The 17,536-nt window shown below is 42.4% G+C and overlaps 2 protein-coding genes across 6 annotated transcripts in view; both read left to right on the forward strand.

The window, feature by feature from the left end:
* Nucleotides 1–4,389, forward strand: part of rttn (rotatin) — a 55,101-nt gene extending 50,712 nt beyond the window's left edge. For both annotated transcript variants that reach the window (XM_031584060.1, XM_031584062.1), the window contains exons 47-49: nt 3,346–3,449; nt 3,913–3,982; nt 4,113–4,389. In XM_031584060.1, coding sequence (XP_031439920.1) covers nt 3,346–3,449; nt 3,913–3,982; nt 4,113–4,195 — 257 coding nt within the window. In that variant the 3' untranslated portion in view covers nt 4,196–4,389. The remainder of the gene's footprint in view (nt 1–3,345; nt 3,450–3,912; nt 3,983–4,112) is intronic.
* A 586-nt stretch (nt 4,390–4,975) lies between these two features.
* Nucleotides 4,976–16,837, forward strand: cd226 (CD226 molecule). 4 transcript variants are annotated; one of them, XM_031584169.2, is made up of 17 exons: nt 4,976–5,142; nt 5,698–6,021; nt 6,511–6,837; nt 9,007–9,093; nt 9,213–9,290; nt 9,592–9,663; nt 9,789–9,860; nt 9,971–10,039; nt 10,140–10,361; nt 10,449–10,526; nt 10,667–10,738; nt 10,867–10,938; nt 11,259–11,330; nt 11,526–11,597; nt 14,266–14,380; nt 15,159–15,213; nt 15,648–16,837. In XM_031584169.2, exons 1-17 carry the CDS (start codon nt 4,989–4,991, stop codon nt 15,774–15,776), a joined length of 2,070 nt encoding a protein of 689 aa, XP_031440029.2. In that variant the 5' UTR covers nt 4,976–4,988; the 3' UTR covers nt 15,777–16,837. The 4 variants fall into 4 exon arrangements, with proteins under 4 accessions (XP_031440029.2, XP_031440030.2, XP_031440031.2 ...); XM_031584170.2 differs by having other exon boundaries at nt 9,795–9,860; XM_031584171.2 differs by having other exon boundaries at nt 9,213–9,272.
* The last annotated feature ends 699 nt before the right edge of the window (nt 16,838–17,536 follow it).

Here is a 17,536-nt window from a genome sequence, read left to right on the forward strand (position 1 = left end):
GGATGCTAGCATGGATGCAGCCGCATGGATGCTTAGCTCCACGCGATTTATCAGTATCTCAATAACTTAACTAATGTCAAAATAACCACAGTCTACCGGCGTAGACAGAACACAACTCAAAACAGTTTACAACAATACAAATCCAGTCTTTTCAAGTTCTTTAGCTCACTGGTTTCAAACTAGCGTCTTTCTTCTATCTCACTGTCTTCAATCTAACGTTCTAGCTTCTGATTGACTCTTGCAACTGTGCTCTCTTAAAGCAACAGTGCACTTATCGTAACTGGCAAAACTAATAATATGCATCACTATTGTATTACTTTTGATATTCATTTTAGCCTGTGTAAAGTTAATTTGTTTCAATGTACCGGTAGGCACCTGCGGCTTATAGACATGTGCGGATTATTTATGTTAAAAATTTAAAAAAAAATGTAATTCAGTGGGTGAGGCTTATATTCAGGTGCGCTCAATAGTCCGGAAATTACGGTAGTTGTGTGAAATGAAATCAAATGTGAAAAATAGGCTGTGCAAATATTTAGGCACCCTAATCATTTTGCTGATTTGAATACCTGTAGCTACTCAATACTGAAAAATTGCAACACATAATTAGTCTGATTAGCTTGTTAAGCCTTCATTTCTATAGAAAGGTGCATCCAATCATTAGAAAAAGTATTTAAGGGAGCCAATTGCAAGTTGTGCTTCTCTTTGAATCTCCTCTGAAGAGTGGCATCATGGGGGCCTCAAAACAACTGTCAAATGATCTGAAAACAAAGATTGTTTAGCTTTGTGTTTTAGGGGTAGGCTACAAAAAGTTATCCCAGAGGTTTCAGTTGTCAGTTTCCACTGAGAGGAATGTAATCAAGAAATGGAAGGCCACAGGCACAGTTCTTGTTAAGGCCAGAAGTGGCAGGACAAGAAAAATATCGGAGGCAAAGGCAAAGGATGGTCAGACTGCAGTGAAACAAGTATAATCTCCTGGAATGGCCATCCCAGTCCCGACTTGAATATTATTGAAAATCTATGGGATGGCTTGAAGCGGGCTGTCCACGCTAGGCAGCCATCAAACCTAACTGAACTGGAGATGTTTTGTAAGGAGGAATGGTCCAAAATACCTTCATCCAGAAACCAGACACTCATCAGAGGCAATAGGAAGCGTCTAGAGGCTGTTATTTTTACAAAAGGAGGCTGTAGTAAATATTGATGTGGGTGTCCAAATGTATGCACCTGTCTAATTTTTTTAAGATGCATATGGCATATTTTCTGTTTATCCAATAAACCTTATTTAACTGCTGAAATAGTACTTTGTCCATGAAGTATTATATATATGACAAAGAAGTTGCTGATCCAAACGCCCAACAATTAATAAATACAAATAATGGAAATTATCAGGGGTGCCCAAACTTTTTCATACGACTGTATAATGGTCTATTGTTCTTTACAAATGACTTGTTTTCCAAATATGTTTTGACAAGCAAACGTTAATCTAGGTATCAACCTCATCCATCTTAAAATAATTTAACACACAATTGAAAAAATAAGTAGCTAGTTGGAAAAAGTCTGAGCAGTGTGGAGCTCGCTGTTGGTTTACTGGACATTCTAAAGACAGTTACCAACTACTGCCAACAACTGCCAACTTTAGAATGTTGGCGTTAGTTGGAGAATGTTGGCGTTTGTTGGGGCAGTGTGCAAGCTGCATAAGACCTTCTGTCATTTTGTTATAGTTGCATTCATGCATGCAGCATAAAAGCTTAATGCTGCTTCACCATATTTAGTTTAGACTCTGGGCTCTACTAGTTGGCCTAAGTCCATGGATGTAAGAGCCCAACTCAGTTTATATTCTGATAAACATATTCAGGGCCTAAGCCATTCAGTGATTTATAAACTAGTAGCAGCACTTTAAGATGTATTCTGTAACAAACTGGAAGTCAGTGTAAAGATGTTAGAACTGGACTAATGGGCTCTGTTCTTTGGTCCTGGATAAAAGTCTAGCAAGAGCATTCTGAATGAGCTGCCACTTTTTAATGGTCTTTTGGAAAGTCCAGTTAAGTGACCAGTACAGTAGTCTGCACCCTACTCAAGATAAAAGCATGGCTGGGACACCAAACCCTTGATTCTGGTTATATTTTTAAGATGATAGAAGGCTGTTTTGGTGCTTGCTTTGATATGGCCGGTGAAGGCGAGATCTGAGTCTAGTAGAAGGCCAATTTTCCTAAGACTAACGGTCCTCTGTCAAGAACAGCAGGGTGTCTCCACCGCACCTCAGCACGAGCAGAACAGGAAGTGTCACTGCAGCACGTGGACGGAAAATGCCTTTATCGTCTCATTCATGTCACTTTAACCAGAACGGAAGAAATGTCAAGAACTTTAGAAGTAACCAGACCCAAAGTGTGGCCTTGTGGGTGTGTGTGGGGGGGGCTCTTTCACATGACCAAAGTGACAAGAGACCAAAAGTGTTAAGTAGTGCAAAGAGTTCATATGGCCATATAATTGTCTATTTAATCCCCTGTTATGATAAAAAATTAAACGGATTTAATGACCAAGTGTAATTTTGCACTGCAATGTATCTTTAAACAAAGCAGCTAGTCCTCCTTTCTTGCCAGTTCGGTAATATTCATAAAACTCAAATTTACGGGAGCTGTCTCGTTGGGGACTGCTGCCTTCTGCTTACCACGTCTCAGTAAGAGACAGAAAATCACTGTCCTAAGACACTATAATGTCATTAAGTAAAAATGATGTATTGGCTAGAGATGTAATATAAAGTAGAGGGAGCTCTGTAGAGACAATAGGGGTCCTGGGGCAGTCTGCGGTTGGTGTGATACAGGTACCAGACAAGACTGGTTTACCCCATCAACTGAATGCACTCAATTCCTTCTATTTCTAATCAACCCCGGAATAAGGAACATTCTAGGCATACTGGGTCCCAGCTTGTTCTCAGAACAGCTGTCAGTACCATCTCTACTGTAGCAGGGTCCCTGCTGTCGCTGCTATCAGTAGTGCTCACGTAACGTTTTGAAGGACACGGCAGGGAGATGAAGGACAAGGCTGCTGCTGATGCTGTTGAAGTGGCCTGAGAGATCTTTCTGACTGGGGACAGGGGACGGGGACGGGGACGGGGGAAGTGTTGCCTTGTGCTTTTTTGGGTGAAATCTTTTTGGGTAGGAGTTGTGGGCTGACTGAGATGGAGAGTGAGAGTTTAGTACCAGCATACACCAGTTCCTCCATCTTCTCTGAGAAATTCATATGGGGGGGGCAGGGGGGTGATGGGACAGAATGGAAGTAGACAGAACAAAGCATCATATGTTCTCTCTCTCTCTCTCTCTCTCTCTCTCTCTCTCATTTGTGTTTTAGATAAAACGGTTGGTCTGCTGGTTTCCTGTCTGGACAGTGACTACCTGGACGTGCGTGCGATCGGGGCCTCTGCTCTGTGGGCTCTTCTGCACAGCTATCAGAAGGTACCTCAGCCCCACACATCTGTTCCCACACCTCTCTGTTCTCAAATAGAAGAATACATTCTTAAAGGTGCAGTCTGCCATTCTAATCCAATACACTTTTTTGTCGAATTCAGTGAATTTTTTCCTCCCGGGCCTCTAGATGCCTGTTAAAAAAAACTGGTTCTGTAAACACAGTGCCTCAGAACGATCCATAAATAATTCCAGTCAACACGTTGCTTTAGGAGCACGGAAGGGAAAGGGTGTAATTGTATTGGCTATTGAGCTAAAATATCAACAACCTTTCGCCAGAATGGCAGACTGCATCTCTGATGTCTGCTGAGACCAGAGAGAAAAAAAGTAAGACATATTATCCGTATAGGATGTGACTTGGCAGATCCAAAGGCAGGCTGCCTTGGCTTGGCTTGGTGTTCTTTTTGAAGACTATATTTCTTACGGATACTGCATATCTAATCTCTCAACAAAGGCAAAGGTGGCTTTGAAGTACACCTCCTTCAGACTCAAGGTTGATGAGGCGTACTTGGCAGCGAAGAAAGGTAGGCACCTATTCAGTTTGATCATATATTATCAACGGTAGGCCTCATGGTTTCTGAATTGTCTCCCAGCTTCTCATGTATTGGTGTAGTTGTGCGCCACCTTTTAAAGCTTATTTGGGTTTCTGTACAGATGCAGAGCTGAAAGAGAACGAGGCCCTGACTTCGTACCTGCTGAAGTGCCTGGAGAATCTTAAACAAATCCTAAACTTCTAACAACTGTGGCCTGTGTAAATTAAGTTTTTGATGAATAACTTATTTAAATAAAAAATGTGAATAGATTTTTTTCAGTGACTGGTTGACTTGTTCTGTGATTGACCTTCTGTACCAAACACAGCTTGTTGTGACTTGTATTGTTTCATGACACATTTTCTATTTTTGTATTTTTCAATAAAAGTGTTATTGAACTATTCTCTGTGAATTACTGATCATTTCATTGCTTCATTTCATTAATAAACAAATACAGGAAGAAAATCATCATCATAATAAGTTTGGAACAAATTTAGTCTGTATCGACTATTGAAATAAGCCGATGCAGATTTCTCTGCTGAGGTCCATGTTAAACTTCCTAGTGCTCGTCCTCCAGGAAGAGAGCCAGCCTCTAAAGCCCTGATTTCTGAAGCACCTGGGTAACCTTCACCGAATCACAAGTGCCAATGAAAATGTAGTTATTTATGAATAACTAAGTTATATTAAGTCGTAATTGCTCGTTACAGTTGCTCTGTGGTTCACACTGTTGTGAAGCTGTGAAGTTTCACAGTTCTATTTTTATATTTATCACCCAGCGTGGTCGTGACTGCATCTATTCCGTGTCTTTGTCTTGTTCGTTTGATTTCTCCATCAGCTAGATAAACAAGTGCAGAAAGAAAATGTCAGCAAGTGACAGAGACACATTTCCTCTTTGTCATTTATTGAAAAGAGAAAGCTGAGAGCACTCTTGAGGTCGACGTGAACAAAGATTAAGGCCTCCCCCCATAGATGCTTGTTCCCCCCCCCCCCCTTAAAGTACATGCAAACAGGAAGCACTGGCTGGCTGGAGCCTTGTCAGTCCTCAGTCAATGCTGTATTCATTCTTGCCGAGAAGGCTGAGATGGAGGCTGTACAAAAGGATTACTGGTACTCGCTGGCACTTTTGACTTTTCTCATTTTTTCACTTTTCAAAGGTACTGTGCTAATTCATTCTAATGATTCTTAGCAAGCAGCAAGCCTTCTTTTTGACTGAACTGTTTACCATTGCTTTATTGAATAAGAGGGATTTCATAAACTCATCAAACTGAATTATGTCCTATGTCATGATAAATGTTGTATCAGATCAGAGAAAAACAAGTCAAAACTAAATGGGCTCCAAGCATCAGACTTATAAAAGCTAATTTATTTTCTGTTTGAGCCAATTTGGATGTAATGGCTATTCTCTGAACTTTCAAAATGTGCTATGTTGTTTGTGTCAAACCGTTTAGTTTCTCCTGATCTGTAGACAATTGTATTCTCAATTCTATTGAGATGGCAGTTTTGCTGAACGCACTTTTAGTGATTTGTTGGTTTTAAATGCCGTTATTTAGTAATAAAATAGTTATTTACCCAAGCTTCTAATAGTAGGGGACTTTTTTTGCTCACTTTAAAAAGTCTCTGGGGGTGGATAATGATAAGGGTAATGATTCTTGCGATGACTCAGAGCACTGAAGCTGTTTGGTCTCCACTGTGTTTGGTACCAACTCCAGCAACCGTACAGGAGAGCGCTGATGAAGCCGTGACACTGGAGGATGGGATGATCCTGGACTGCCAGTGCCCATGGGACGGGAACCTCAGCATGGTCTCCTGGACCAAGGTACCGGATAAGGTCCCCATAGCCGTCCACCACCCGCGCTATGGGACAAAGCTTGCGGAGGGGTACGACAACAGGTTGGAGTTCCTGAAAAGAACCTCTATGGATGGAAGCATCTCAATGACTAATGTCACGGAACAGGACGTTGGTCTCTATCGCTGTTCAATGCAGACCTTCCCTCTCGGATCGTGGACCAGGGATGTCCAGGTGCAGAAAGCGAGTAAGTTACAGCACCTTTAACTGGAATTTGTATATTTCAGTGATCACTTCTATTCAGTAACTAGAAGTTAACTTCAGTAACTGCCTCGTTGCATGCGCATGGGGATCCAGTAGTGCACAGGTCTCAAGGGATGTCAGTTGGCAATAGAAAAGCTGTTGTTTTGAGAAAATGCAAAAGAGGGCCTTTAATTGCTGAACAACTGGGCCTTATTTGAGTGGGTGGAGACAAAATCACAACTCTAACAAATAAGTTACAAGACGACAAGTTGCCTGAATGGAGCTAGTTTAAAGAAAATGGAGGCTCTCACTTTAGTCACGTTCAGCTAAGTGACTGTAGGTAAAAGTATTGGGTTGAAATCATTTCCATAGCACTTATAACACCTACAACTACCCTACTTTTAATATGTTATGAGTAGATGTATAATTCATTCTATGCCATGCACTTGAAACTGAAGTGTTGTCTTGTCCACTCTTGTGCATCTTATGACAGACTCTTCGCCTTATTTTGTGGTGGCTCTGAAGGAGGGCGAAAATGTGACTCTGGTGTGCCCCCAGGCCAGCTCCACTGTCAAGCATGTCCTCATTAAGAAGGCTGAGGAGGGGACCACCCTCGGCAGCTGTAGACTGAAGGGCGGCGTGCTCGTGTCTGATGCGGAGCACCATGACGAGGGTGTACGGGTTGACTGTGCCGCTCCCATTGGTGTGATCTTTGAGCTCTACAATGTGGTTGAGGCCGACGAGGGCCGCTACTGGTGTTGGTCAGACACTGAGAATGGGCTCGAAATCGCCACGTTTCAACTGATTCTCCACACCCAAGGTGAGTGACACCCTGGCATTGGTGGGCTTTGTGCATTGGTCAGTGGCTCTTCATGTTAAAGACAACTTATAGGCATGGACGGATTAAGAAACCACCGGCCCCTGGGCCTGGATATGTTAAAGGCCCCCCCCCCCCCCTTTGCGAAAAAAATTATTGTGCACTCGCAAAACACGTACGCACACACAAACACCATTAGGCGTATATATATATATATTACCAACAATGTGTTGTATTTAACGGTCGAATTAGATACTTTGGCTATTGTATTGGGAAAGTAAACAGGTCAAAGTTTACTCCGTAACATCCACCTTCGGTGCACTGCTGTGACAGGGCAACAGCCGAGTGATTCTTTTCCAAATTGAAACTGATTAAGACCTACCTGAGCAGCATGGGGCAGGAGAGGCTGAATGGGCTGGCTATCCTGTCCATTGAAAGAGCAAATCATGCATTACCACTTTTATGTTTGAAAGGCGTCGTTCGACAAGTGTACAGTGCCTCTGACTGTGCTGTCAGCTTGTAGGTCTTGATGTTCAGATTCTGCGCCTAAACTAGCTATAGCGTATCGTCTCGTCACATGATCAAATAGAGACTTGACATTGGCGAACACGATACATATTACCCAGCAATCATCATTGAATATCTGTATATGACAAAAATAACAAATTAAATAAGAAATTAATTTAATTGAATCGGGTTTTTAATAGTTTCTATAGTGTATGTACGATAAGCATATAATTGTGTTATAGATTGCTACTGACGATTTCCCCCTAAAAATGATGATAACCATGACAGAGACAGGTTTGCCATTTTGAGGGAATATATAGCATAAAATCATCTTTGATCTTTGATGCGTTAAACATGCGACACTTTGACATCCATATGTCTGAAGACATTTTGAAAGCAGGGTCTGCTTTGCCTACGAATCTTCCACACTGGCTGCATTGTCTATAGTTACGCCCCTGGCGCACATGGACATTTTCTAACACAGCACAGGTACACTCAATTAAAGCCATTAGCAAATGAACAAAATACACCTTTTTCAACCACAAATAAGAGATACATAACAGCGACCACGCAGAGGCTCTGGCTTAGGGGCCCCCTGAGCTCATGGGCCCCTGGGCCTGGGCCCGGTAGGCCCGTTCGTTAATCCATCCCTGCTAATAGGTGCATGCTTAGGAGGGTGCCGTGCCGGGGGGAGCACGTATGAGCGTCCATTAAAATGTACTTCATTATAAAGTAGATGCCCCCCCCCACATACACACACACATACACACACACACATACCGAGAGAGAGGTAGGACATTACACTACACTCGCAAATATAGTTTCAAAACCAGTCAACCCAAGATATTTTATCAATGCCAATCAGGGGTTGTAACACTGTCTGCTGTCCTAACGGCAGCAAGAGGAGTGAGAGGAGTGTTCATTCACCTCATTCACGCCGTCAAATACATGGACACTTCACAGTGACGTGGCAAATGTCTGCGCCAACACAGAAAATAAGGGCAAACGGATACAAAATAACAGTGTAGTTACAGAATAATGACAATGGCAATAACCCATGGCAATAAATGATGGACGTGACCTAAATTGGAATTACCAAAAACACCTGGTCAGCTGTTGCATGCAAACAGTGGGGCTTGGAGTGGCTAAGCCGAGGTGAATGTTGAAAATGAAGAGAAACTCTGGAGCATCATTTCGCAAAAGATGCAGGAATGGTGAGAAGGATCGTCAGAACAGTAAAGGTATGTCACGTGATTGTTATCAATATTGTTTTACCTCTGTGGATTATCCTCTGTTAGGGAACAGTAGTAAGGTACGGTCTAGTATAACTAGTGTTAGGGAGACAAATGTGTAATAATTAAGTTGTGTCTGGTACGGCAAGACTTTGTAGCATAATTACAGACGACAGGTAGCATTAGCTAACAGTGGTTGAAGTGACATGGTAGCTATTTCATATTTATTGTTAGTGTTTACAGCAACAAATTATTGCTGTGGAGGACTGTTTTCATGTTGTTTTCTTCATCACATTAACTTATGTTAATGTATTTATTTATTTATGTTTATCAAGGCAGCATAGTAAAAGATGCCCGGCTACGGCAAGCTAGAAGACCGTGGGCAGTTGGAAGAAACGTGCTAACATTGGCTACTGTATGTTTATCTCTTCAGATGCCCTTCACACACCCACGTCCGATCCAGAGGAAGCAGCTGTGTCCTCTTCTTCCTCAACACTGCAGCCTGAACAGGTTTTAGAAGGTGTGCTCACATTGGCAGGTTATGTTTGTAAAATAACATAATGTCTTGTGGTGTTTTTCAGATTGGATTATTATGGAAGTCTTATTTAAAGTATCTATCTAAAACTCTGCCCTGTGTAGACCCAGACCCGGCTGACGGAATACCCATGACTGAGTTGCCCTCTTCAGATGCTGCCAATGGTGTGTCTTATCCTTCAGGTAAATGTAACTAATCATTGTCATCATCATCAATGTTATCATCATCAATCATCATCAGCCATCAGTCATCGCCATCGTCTTCATCATCATTATCAGTCACCATCATCAGTCATCCGTCATCATCAATTTTATCATCATCATCATCATCATCAACAGATACCAGCATCGTCAAACACCATCATCAATCATTCATCTTTCTCCTCCTCCTGCTCTGTCCATCCTCCATCATCCTTTACCTGCCAAGTGTTCCCACGGATATAATGTGAATATGCAGACTCATTTTTGCCCCATGGAAATCCAGCTCCATCTGAGAGAATCTTGACCACTGATTCAGCTTCTTCAGCCACAACTAAATCCGTGCCTGATCCTCCAGGTGTGTAAATTATTAGCATTATTATTAGTAGTAGCAGTAGTATGTGAAATAACTCATGTACATTTCTCCTTATATGTATATGTCTCCTTATGAGAATATTCTGTGTTTACCCCATGTGAATCGAGATCCAGCTGAGGGAATATCAAACACCAAACTGGCTTCAGTCGTAGCCACCACCACTTTGCCTCATCCGCTAGGTTAGTTGTGGTAGCAGTAGCAGTTGCTGTTGTGGTATTAAGCAATAGTAAGTGTTTCACTCCTTCTGTATGATATGAAAACATAATCTGTGTTTGTGATGTAAATCCAGCCTCTACTGAGGGAGTGTCTACCACTGAAATGGCTCCTTCAGTCAAAGACACCATTGTCTCTCCCTCAGGTTAGTCTCTGTACTAGTAGTAGTAGTTGTAGTAGCTAGTCAGTGTATTTTATCCCTTTTGTATGATACGTAGCTAATGTGTTTCCCCATGTAAACCCAGCTCCATCTGAAGGAAAAGCCACCACTGAATCTGCTCTCTCAGTTGTAGCCACCACTGAATCTGCTCCCTCAGTCGTAGCCACCACTGAATCTGCTCCCTCAGTCGTAGCCACCACTGAATCTGCTCCCTCAGTCGTAGCCACCACTGAAACCGCTCCCTCATTCGTAGCCACCACTGAATCAGCTCCCTCAGTCGTAGCCACCATTGTGCCTCATCCTCCAGGTTAGCAGTACTAGTAATAGGAGTAGTAATAACTATTCCACTCCTTTGGATGTTAGGAAAATGTCAACTTATCTGTTTGTGATGTAGACCCAGCTTTAACTGAGGGCACATCTTCCTCTAAATTGGCTCCTGCAGTTATAGCCACCACTGTGCTTCATCTCCCAGGTTAGTAGTAGTAGTAGTAGTAGTGGCCGTCGTTGTTGTTGTTGTTGTTGTTGTTGTTGTAGTAGTAGAAGTAGTAGTAGTTATTGTATTTCCTCCCTTGGGTATGATATGTAGGTAAACTAATGTGTTTCCCAATCCAGCTCCATCTGAAGGAATAGCCACCACTGAATCCGCTCCCTCAGTCATAGCCACCACTCTGCCTCACCCTCCAGGTTAGCAGCAGCAGCAGCAGCAGTAGTAGTTTGTTATCGTTGTTATCGTTGTTGTCATTGTTGTCATAGTAGTAAGTGGATTTCCCCCCTTCTGTATGTGTGTAGGTAAACTAGTGTGTTTTCCACAGGTCAAACTGAGGGAACATCCACCACTGAATCAGCTCCCTCAGTCATAGCCACCACTGATCCTCATCCTCCAGGTCACCTGTACTAGCTGTTGTTGTTGTTGTTGAGAGTTGTAGTAGTGGTAGTAGAAGTTGTCGTTTTTGCTGTTTTATTATTGTTGTCATCGTTATGTTGTTATTGTCATTTTCGTTTTTGTCATTGTTGCTGATGTTGTCGTTGTTGTCATTGTTTCATTGTTGTTGTCATTGATGGCAGTGTTGTCATTTTCGTCATTGATGGTGATGCTGTCATTGCCGTCGTCGTCATCATCTCTGTTGTCGTCGTAGTTGTAAGTGGATTTCCTCCCTTGGGTACGATATGTGGGTAAACTGATGTGTTTCCCATGTAAATCCAGACTCAGCTGAGGAAATATCTACAACTGAATCAGCTCCCTCAGTCGTAGCCACCACTGTTCCTCATCCTCCAGGTTAGTAGTAGTAGTAGTAGTCATAGTAATAGTAGTCATAGTAATAGTAGTTAGTGCAGTTCTTCTCTGGTCTCTGTAAAGTGCCTTGAGACAATGTTATGGTTGTTGCCGCTATATAAATAGAATTTAATTTAATTTAATTTTCAATTGAATGCTACGAGGATGTTAACTAATGTGTTTGTGATGTTCACCCAGAGCCCTCTGAGGACATGTCTACCACTGACCTGTCTCTCTCAGTCAAAGCGACCACTGTGCCCCAGTCCTCAGGTGTGTACAGAACATCACAGGACCACATGTTCAGTGCTATTAACCCTATTATTGGGAACTAACCCTATGCTAGTAGTACTGTTATCATGAGAAGGAGGAGGATGTGATAGACATATATATATAAATGTATAGTTTTATATTTTCTCTTGTTTATGTTGCCAGCTGCCATTTGATTATATCAAAGATTGTCTCTGAATTGGAGATGCAATGAAGTGTATATTTTATATTGATGTGTGTTGTATAATTTTTGTAATCTGTAATTTGTTTTATAAACTTAAACTCACAATAAAAGTACTGATTGACACATTATATTTTACGGTATGTGTATATTTTTTCAGTTGGTTCTATTAACACAAAGTCTACCACTGAAATGGCTCCTCACCTTACTGCTTTGCCTGACCTCAGGTCTGCTGTCACCTCCATTTTAAACTAACAGATACTAACAGGCATGTATTAACCATATAGAGTATACAACAGAAGTGAGTACATCCCTGTGCAATATCACTTAAATGTCAAATGATTCAAATTTGTATTACCATACAGTAATTGCATTACTTCGAACATTAGGGTATTTTCTTATGTAAAATTTTTAAACTAACAGGTTAGATTTCCTACATTAAAAATACAAGCCCCACAGTAGGAAAAGTGAGTACACCTTTCATTAGTGAGATTCAAGTCTTTTTTTTTCATTACTCGGCTCGGAGATATATTTCAGCTGCTCTTTGCTGGAAGGGACGTGTTGCTCTACCTTTCTCCCCAAAGGTGTTCTTTTGGGATTGAGTTAGGCAACATACTTGGCCAGGTCATAGTTTTCACTTTTTTCGTCTTTAGAAACTCGTGCAGGATTTTGTCTGTGTGTTTTGGATCCTTATCATGCTGGAATATTCCTCTTCTGCCAAGCTTCTGGAGTCATCTTATCAGCCAGTACTTTGGTATTTCCACAGGCATTCATGGTGGCATCTATAAATGTCATCTCCCAAACAGCTTCTGCCCTGTATCATCAGATTTGGTGTGATGGTGACGAGTGTGATGATATGGGGCTGCATGGGGAAATTACATTTATAGATGGCAAGCCCAAGGCCTGAGCACCCTAGAGCAAGAGTGAACAGAACAAAACCTTGAGCAGAACCCAGCTTGGAGGGGGGGGACCCATCTGCTTGTGGTTGGCCTGGTAGTGGGATAGAATGAGGAGGGGGTTGAGTAAGGGGGAACAGAAGTGAGGCCTCTCCTTTCCCTCTTTCCATCTCACTCCTGGGCCAGCCCCAAACAGATGACCCCAGCGCCCCCACCTGCTCTGACCTGGGTTCTGAGTGTTTCTGGGTTCTGAGTATTTCTTTGCCTCTGTCGTCCATGCGCTTGCACTTGGTGTGTTTTTGTTTTAAGCGTCGGGTTTAAAGCACCTTTAGTCAATGTTCTTTGGCTATGGTGATCTATGAATAAATGTAATTGAATTCTGAGTTTCTTAGCTTTCAAAACCCCCAAAAAGTCCAAAACCAAAAAAAGTCTGCCTTAGAGAATTAGAGAAAAAGAAAACGTAGATGCAGAATGACGACGTGTATGCAGCGACAGAAACTTTAACTGACCTAGATTTACCAACGTCTTCAAAAGGGCATTCCTCTCTCACGCTCCCTCGCACTCGTTTTTGAGAAGATAAATATTTGCAGAACATTTAAGCGTTGCGTCACCTCTCCCCTCCAGGCTCCCTAGGCAGGCGCGGCGCTATTAAACAACCCCAAAACTTAAAGGGTGGCATGTTTTTTTATTTTTCTCTCCTTTCACTTTCTTATCTGTGTCATTTACCCCAATGAAAGAGGGTGGCTTTAACGGCCTTTCACATGCGTGAATGTGGATTAGCACTGATGGAGGCTTTACACATAAGCACACAGAGAGATTAGATTAGATTAGATTATCAGAAAGACCTTCAGCACCATTAAACTAATAAATAATTATAATAATAATACATTTTATTCAATTCAAAACAAATGTTAAATATTCTAGGCTGGAGAATGTCTTGTTATTTTCCCTGTATGGTTGAATTAACTGTCTGCATGAAGTCAAGGCACCTAAGCATTGTCCCCTCGACTAAAATGTCAGACAAAAGTCTCTTTAGTGGCTAGCCAGGTCTTTGCATAACTGGGTGGAGTTTCTCAACATCACCTTTGTTGATGAAAGCATCTAATCACTAATGTCATGGAGGAAGACACTGGCCTTTACCACTGGTCCATGTAGACTTAGTGGGATCTAAAGGTGTGTGGTCTTAAAGGATAACTGACAGCATCTCTAAGTAATTTGGAGTTGCTAAATTAAAGCGTGAAGTTAACTGTGAAGAGTACAATTAGGCTTTGGCATATGTGTAGAGGTAAGAGCCGTGCACTGTTATTACAGTGTGTACAGGAGGCAACAGAAAAGGTGTTTTTAAGAAAATTTAAAAATGTAAGCTTAATTAGCAAACGGCTGGCATACAGTGTTGAGTGGGTGGACATAGCCGTGGACGCGGGTGGACCAGCTTTTCAGTTAGAGTTGGCTGTGCAGACGAGATGGCTAACGACAAAAGCATGTTATCGGAGAGCAACCACACAAAGGCCGAGTGCCATTAGAATCTGTTTGTTGAGTTGGATTAATCCCGGACTGCCTTGTTTCAATCTCCAGTCTTCCCCTGTCATTTCAGATGAGGTGAACAACCAGCTTATCCCTGACGAGTACTGGATCTACATCTACTCTGGAGCCGGTGCCACTGGGCTCTCTCTCCTCGTTCTGATCACGGTGTTGGTGTGCTGCCACAGGTAGTCCACCTCTCTTCTACTCTACTAGTGACTTTATTAAGGGCCGTGTGCCGTTGGGGTTCAGGTCTGCCCTGCTGTGACGTAGCGGACATACTGAACTGTGGTACACCTGTCAAACCCCGGTGCAAATTATAGAGGGGTTTGAGCTGTGTTGTACTGTTCCATGTACACTCAGAAGAAAAGGTCCCCCCCCCCTCTTGTTTTCTATTGCATAATTCACTCTGTATAAAAGCAGCTTTATAAGTATCCACCCCTGAATTAAGACGTAAACATGTGGTAGTTTGTCTACAGAATTCCATATGCATAATGGAGTGTGGGGTGCAGCGTCTCACCAGGGCTGGAAGTAGGGGGGGGGGGGGGACGGACGATCTTGCTGGATGTTTTTCAGTGAAATTCCCCATCTGCTGCCTCCACACCATATGTTTGAAATGCAGCCCAGCTACCGATCACTCAAGTTTTTATTCTGTTCCGTGTGTGAGTGAGTGAGTGTGCGTGGTTGTGTGTGTGTGTGTGTGTGTGAGCGCATACGTGTGGCCTTTTCCCTCTGCCAGCGTGCTGAGGTTATATCCATACAGCAGAGTGGCTTCTAAGTATTCACTCTCATTAGCAGACCTATTCAGATGCCCTCACCAGGATTCAGCTTGCTTCTGGGTGGCCTAAGATTGTGGCTCCTCAAACTCCTTGGTCACCATCGTTGGCTTGAATTATTAAATGGCTTCATAATGCTGATTTATGCTGTAAAGTACAGTTGGACTCAAACTCCATATTTTTCCCCCAGGAGGAGAAAGAGGCGAGAGGCATACAGGGTCAAACTCCATCCCGGGAAAAGATGGGTAAGCAAAACACAAATTTAATATCAAAAATATACATAACATAAACGACTAAATGAATAAATATAAAACATACAGTACTCAGGGAGTTTGACACCAAGTTCCTACTGTCAGCAGCAGTGCTTCCTCGTAGTTTGACATTGCTCAGTGGTTCATGACACCCAATGACTCTCCTAACATATGGCCTGACTGAGTCACAGTGTAACAGCTTTACACCTCTGGTGACGAGCCTCACACACAAACCAGTGTAAGACCAAGCAGATTTTAGACCACAGCCTTTGCTTGGCCCGGGTTCAACAGAGGAGGATGCAACTTCAGTGTGTGAACTCTTCCTGTAACCAGTGCACTAACAGAGGGATTTCAGAGGGGGATAAATGAAGGTCATTGAAGGTCGCTGATGTGTTGATGTGTTGTTTTTGACTTCCTGGCTTCTGCAGCGCGACTCGGAGCAGGGAGGCTTCTACGACCGCATGAGAAAGGGAACCAGGTTCGGGAGGCACGAGCCCATTTATGCCAACGTCCGCACGGGACAGAAACACAAACACAAGCCCAAGAGGAAGAGATGATTTCACAACCACCCGAAACCACCACAACCACCCGAAACTCACTCACGCATGCACACATACACACCACCCACAACAACAAGAAAACAAAAAAAAAACTGTTTGGCTTTTGACAAGTTTCGTTTACGGTCAAGCGAACCACGAGATGTGAAGACTGTGTTTCATATGAAGGAAGAGTACGAGTCAGAGTGAAGCACAAGAAACACCCTGTGATGTAACTAAACATGTTGTGGATAGTAACACAGGATCCCAAGAATAAACTCCACCAGTGAAAGATAACCAACCATTATGGAAGTAATGCTTCCAGAAAAGATCCATCACTACTTCAGCATAACCTTCATCTTGCCTTTCAAATCTACCAGTCACGTCATGCTATGTAACCATGCATCTAAATTCAATACTTAGTGTTAGAGTTTCTAATTCCAATGTCATTTGATTTTAACAGAGAAGGTTCTTCTCAAATTATTTAAGTAGTCAAATGATGCAGGACGAACCATTTCCCTACCTGGAACTTTCTACAGACAAGGTTCTTTGTGGCTCTCAAAAGTCATTTTTAGCGGGCAGTGAAAGAGCAGTTCATCTTGAAGGGTTGCAAGTAAAATCTGAAAGGTTCCTCTCTGGAACTTCTCCACAGACCCCCCTTAATGATTCCAGATTGCACTTTTAACTTTTGGTGCACAGCTCCCCAAAATGGCAGCTGTCAAATGGATCTCGCTCTGATCCATCAGACCTGCGCCAGATCTCCTCCAGAATCAGCTGATGGCTACCATTCCTCAGATCCCTCATTGTCTCAGTCTGACGCCTCTGACAGTGAATGCAAGTTCTGTGGCAGCCCAAGGCTCTAGTCGTGGATGAATTAGCTATTCACTGCCATTGTAGCGGAATGAGGTAAGAATGTTCTGCCTGCTTTCTTTATCTGTGCAGAAATGGAACCACAGACTGGAAAGAGAAGCTGTCTACTTTGCTAACAGAGGAAAGAAAGATGGTAGACAATGTACTCATGGAACAGTTTTTGTTTCTTTTTTTTCTTTATTTATTAAAGCTACTTGCCTTAAAAGAACGATGTTCAGAGAAATCATGTCTCTTTTGTTGTTGTCGTCGTTCAACTTTAAGTGAAATAAAATATGAAACTGGAAACAGAATGGTGTAGCCTATTGAGCCATGATGTAACACACTTATGCAAAGGACGGGTGAGGACGGTGAATAATAGCCAGGGTTCTGTTTTCTTCGTAAGGAGACAAACAGAGTGGCAACAGCCTGTATTGCGAACGCCAAATTTGTCACTGTTTGTTCTACAGTGAACACCAGTTTATTGTATTCCGGGCCTCCTCTGTACAGAAGAACTGAGAGCTTCAGTGTGAGTTCAGTCACTTCTGGCTAAGGAACAAAGTGTATTAAGGGAACATGGGAATGGTAATGTATGACAACATTTGCTGGGAAAGTACTTTAATTACAGTGTGTGCGTGTGTGTGTGTGTGAGAGAGAGTATGTACATTGCTATTTAACAAACGGGTTTACTTTAAATGAATAGAATTGATATATATATAAACCACATGTAATGTATTCAACCCCTAAGAGCAGACAATTTGTATGAAAATGGATCCAACTTTCTCATTCTGGATGTGCTTTAACAAATTTACAACATGACAGAGGAACACACACGGCACATTACATGGAGTTCACCCTCACACACAGGAGTGTATGGAGTTCACCCTCACACACAGGAGTATATGGAGTTCACCCTCACACACATGAGTCTATGG

This window comes from Clupea harengus, chromosome 17 (genome assembly GCF_900700415.2).
Source record: "Clupea harengus chromosome 17, Ch_v2.0.2, whole genome shotgun sequence".
NCBI classification, from domain to species: Eukaryota; Metazoa; Chordata; class Actinopteri; order Clupeiformes; family Clupeidae; genus Clupea; species Clupea harengus.

What these genes read in the sequence shown, in the direction of transcription:
- cd226 (XM_031584169.2), top strand. Translation starts at nt 4,989, where the DNA reads ATGCAAACAGGAAGCACTGGCTGGCTGGAGCCTTGTCAGTCCTCAGTC. An exon ending in CATTTTTTCACTTTTCAAAG is followed by an intron (nt 5,143 to 5,697) that starts GTACTGTGCTAA and finishes TACCAACTCCAG; the next exon opens with CAACCGTACAGGAGAGCGCT. An exon ending in CACTCTGCCTCACCCTCCAG is followed by an intron (nt 10,739 to 10,866) that starts GTTAGCAGCAGC and finishes TGTTTTCCACAG; the next exon opens with GTCAAACTGAGGGAACATCC.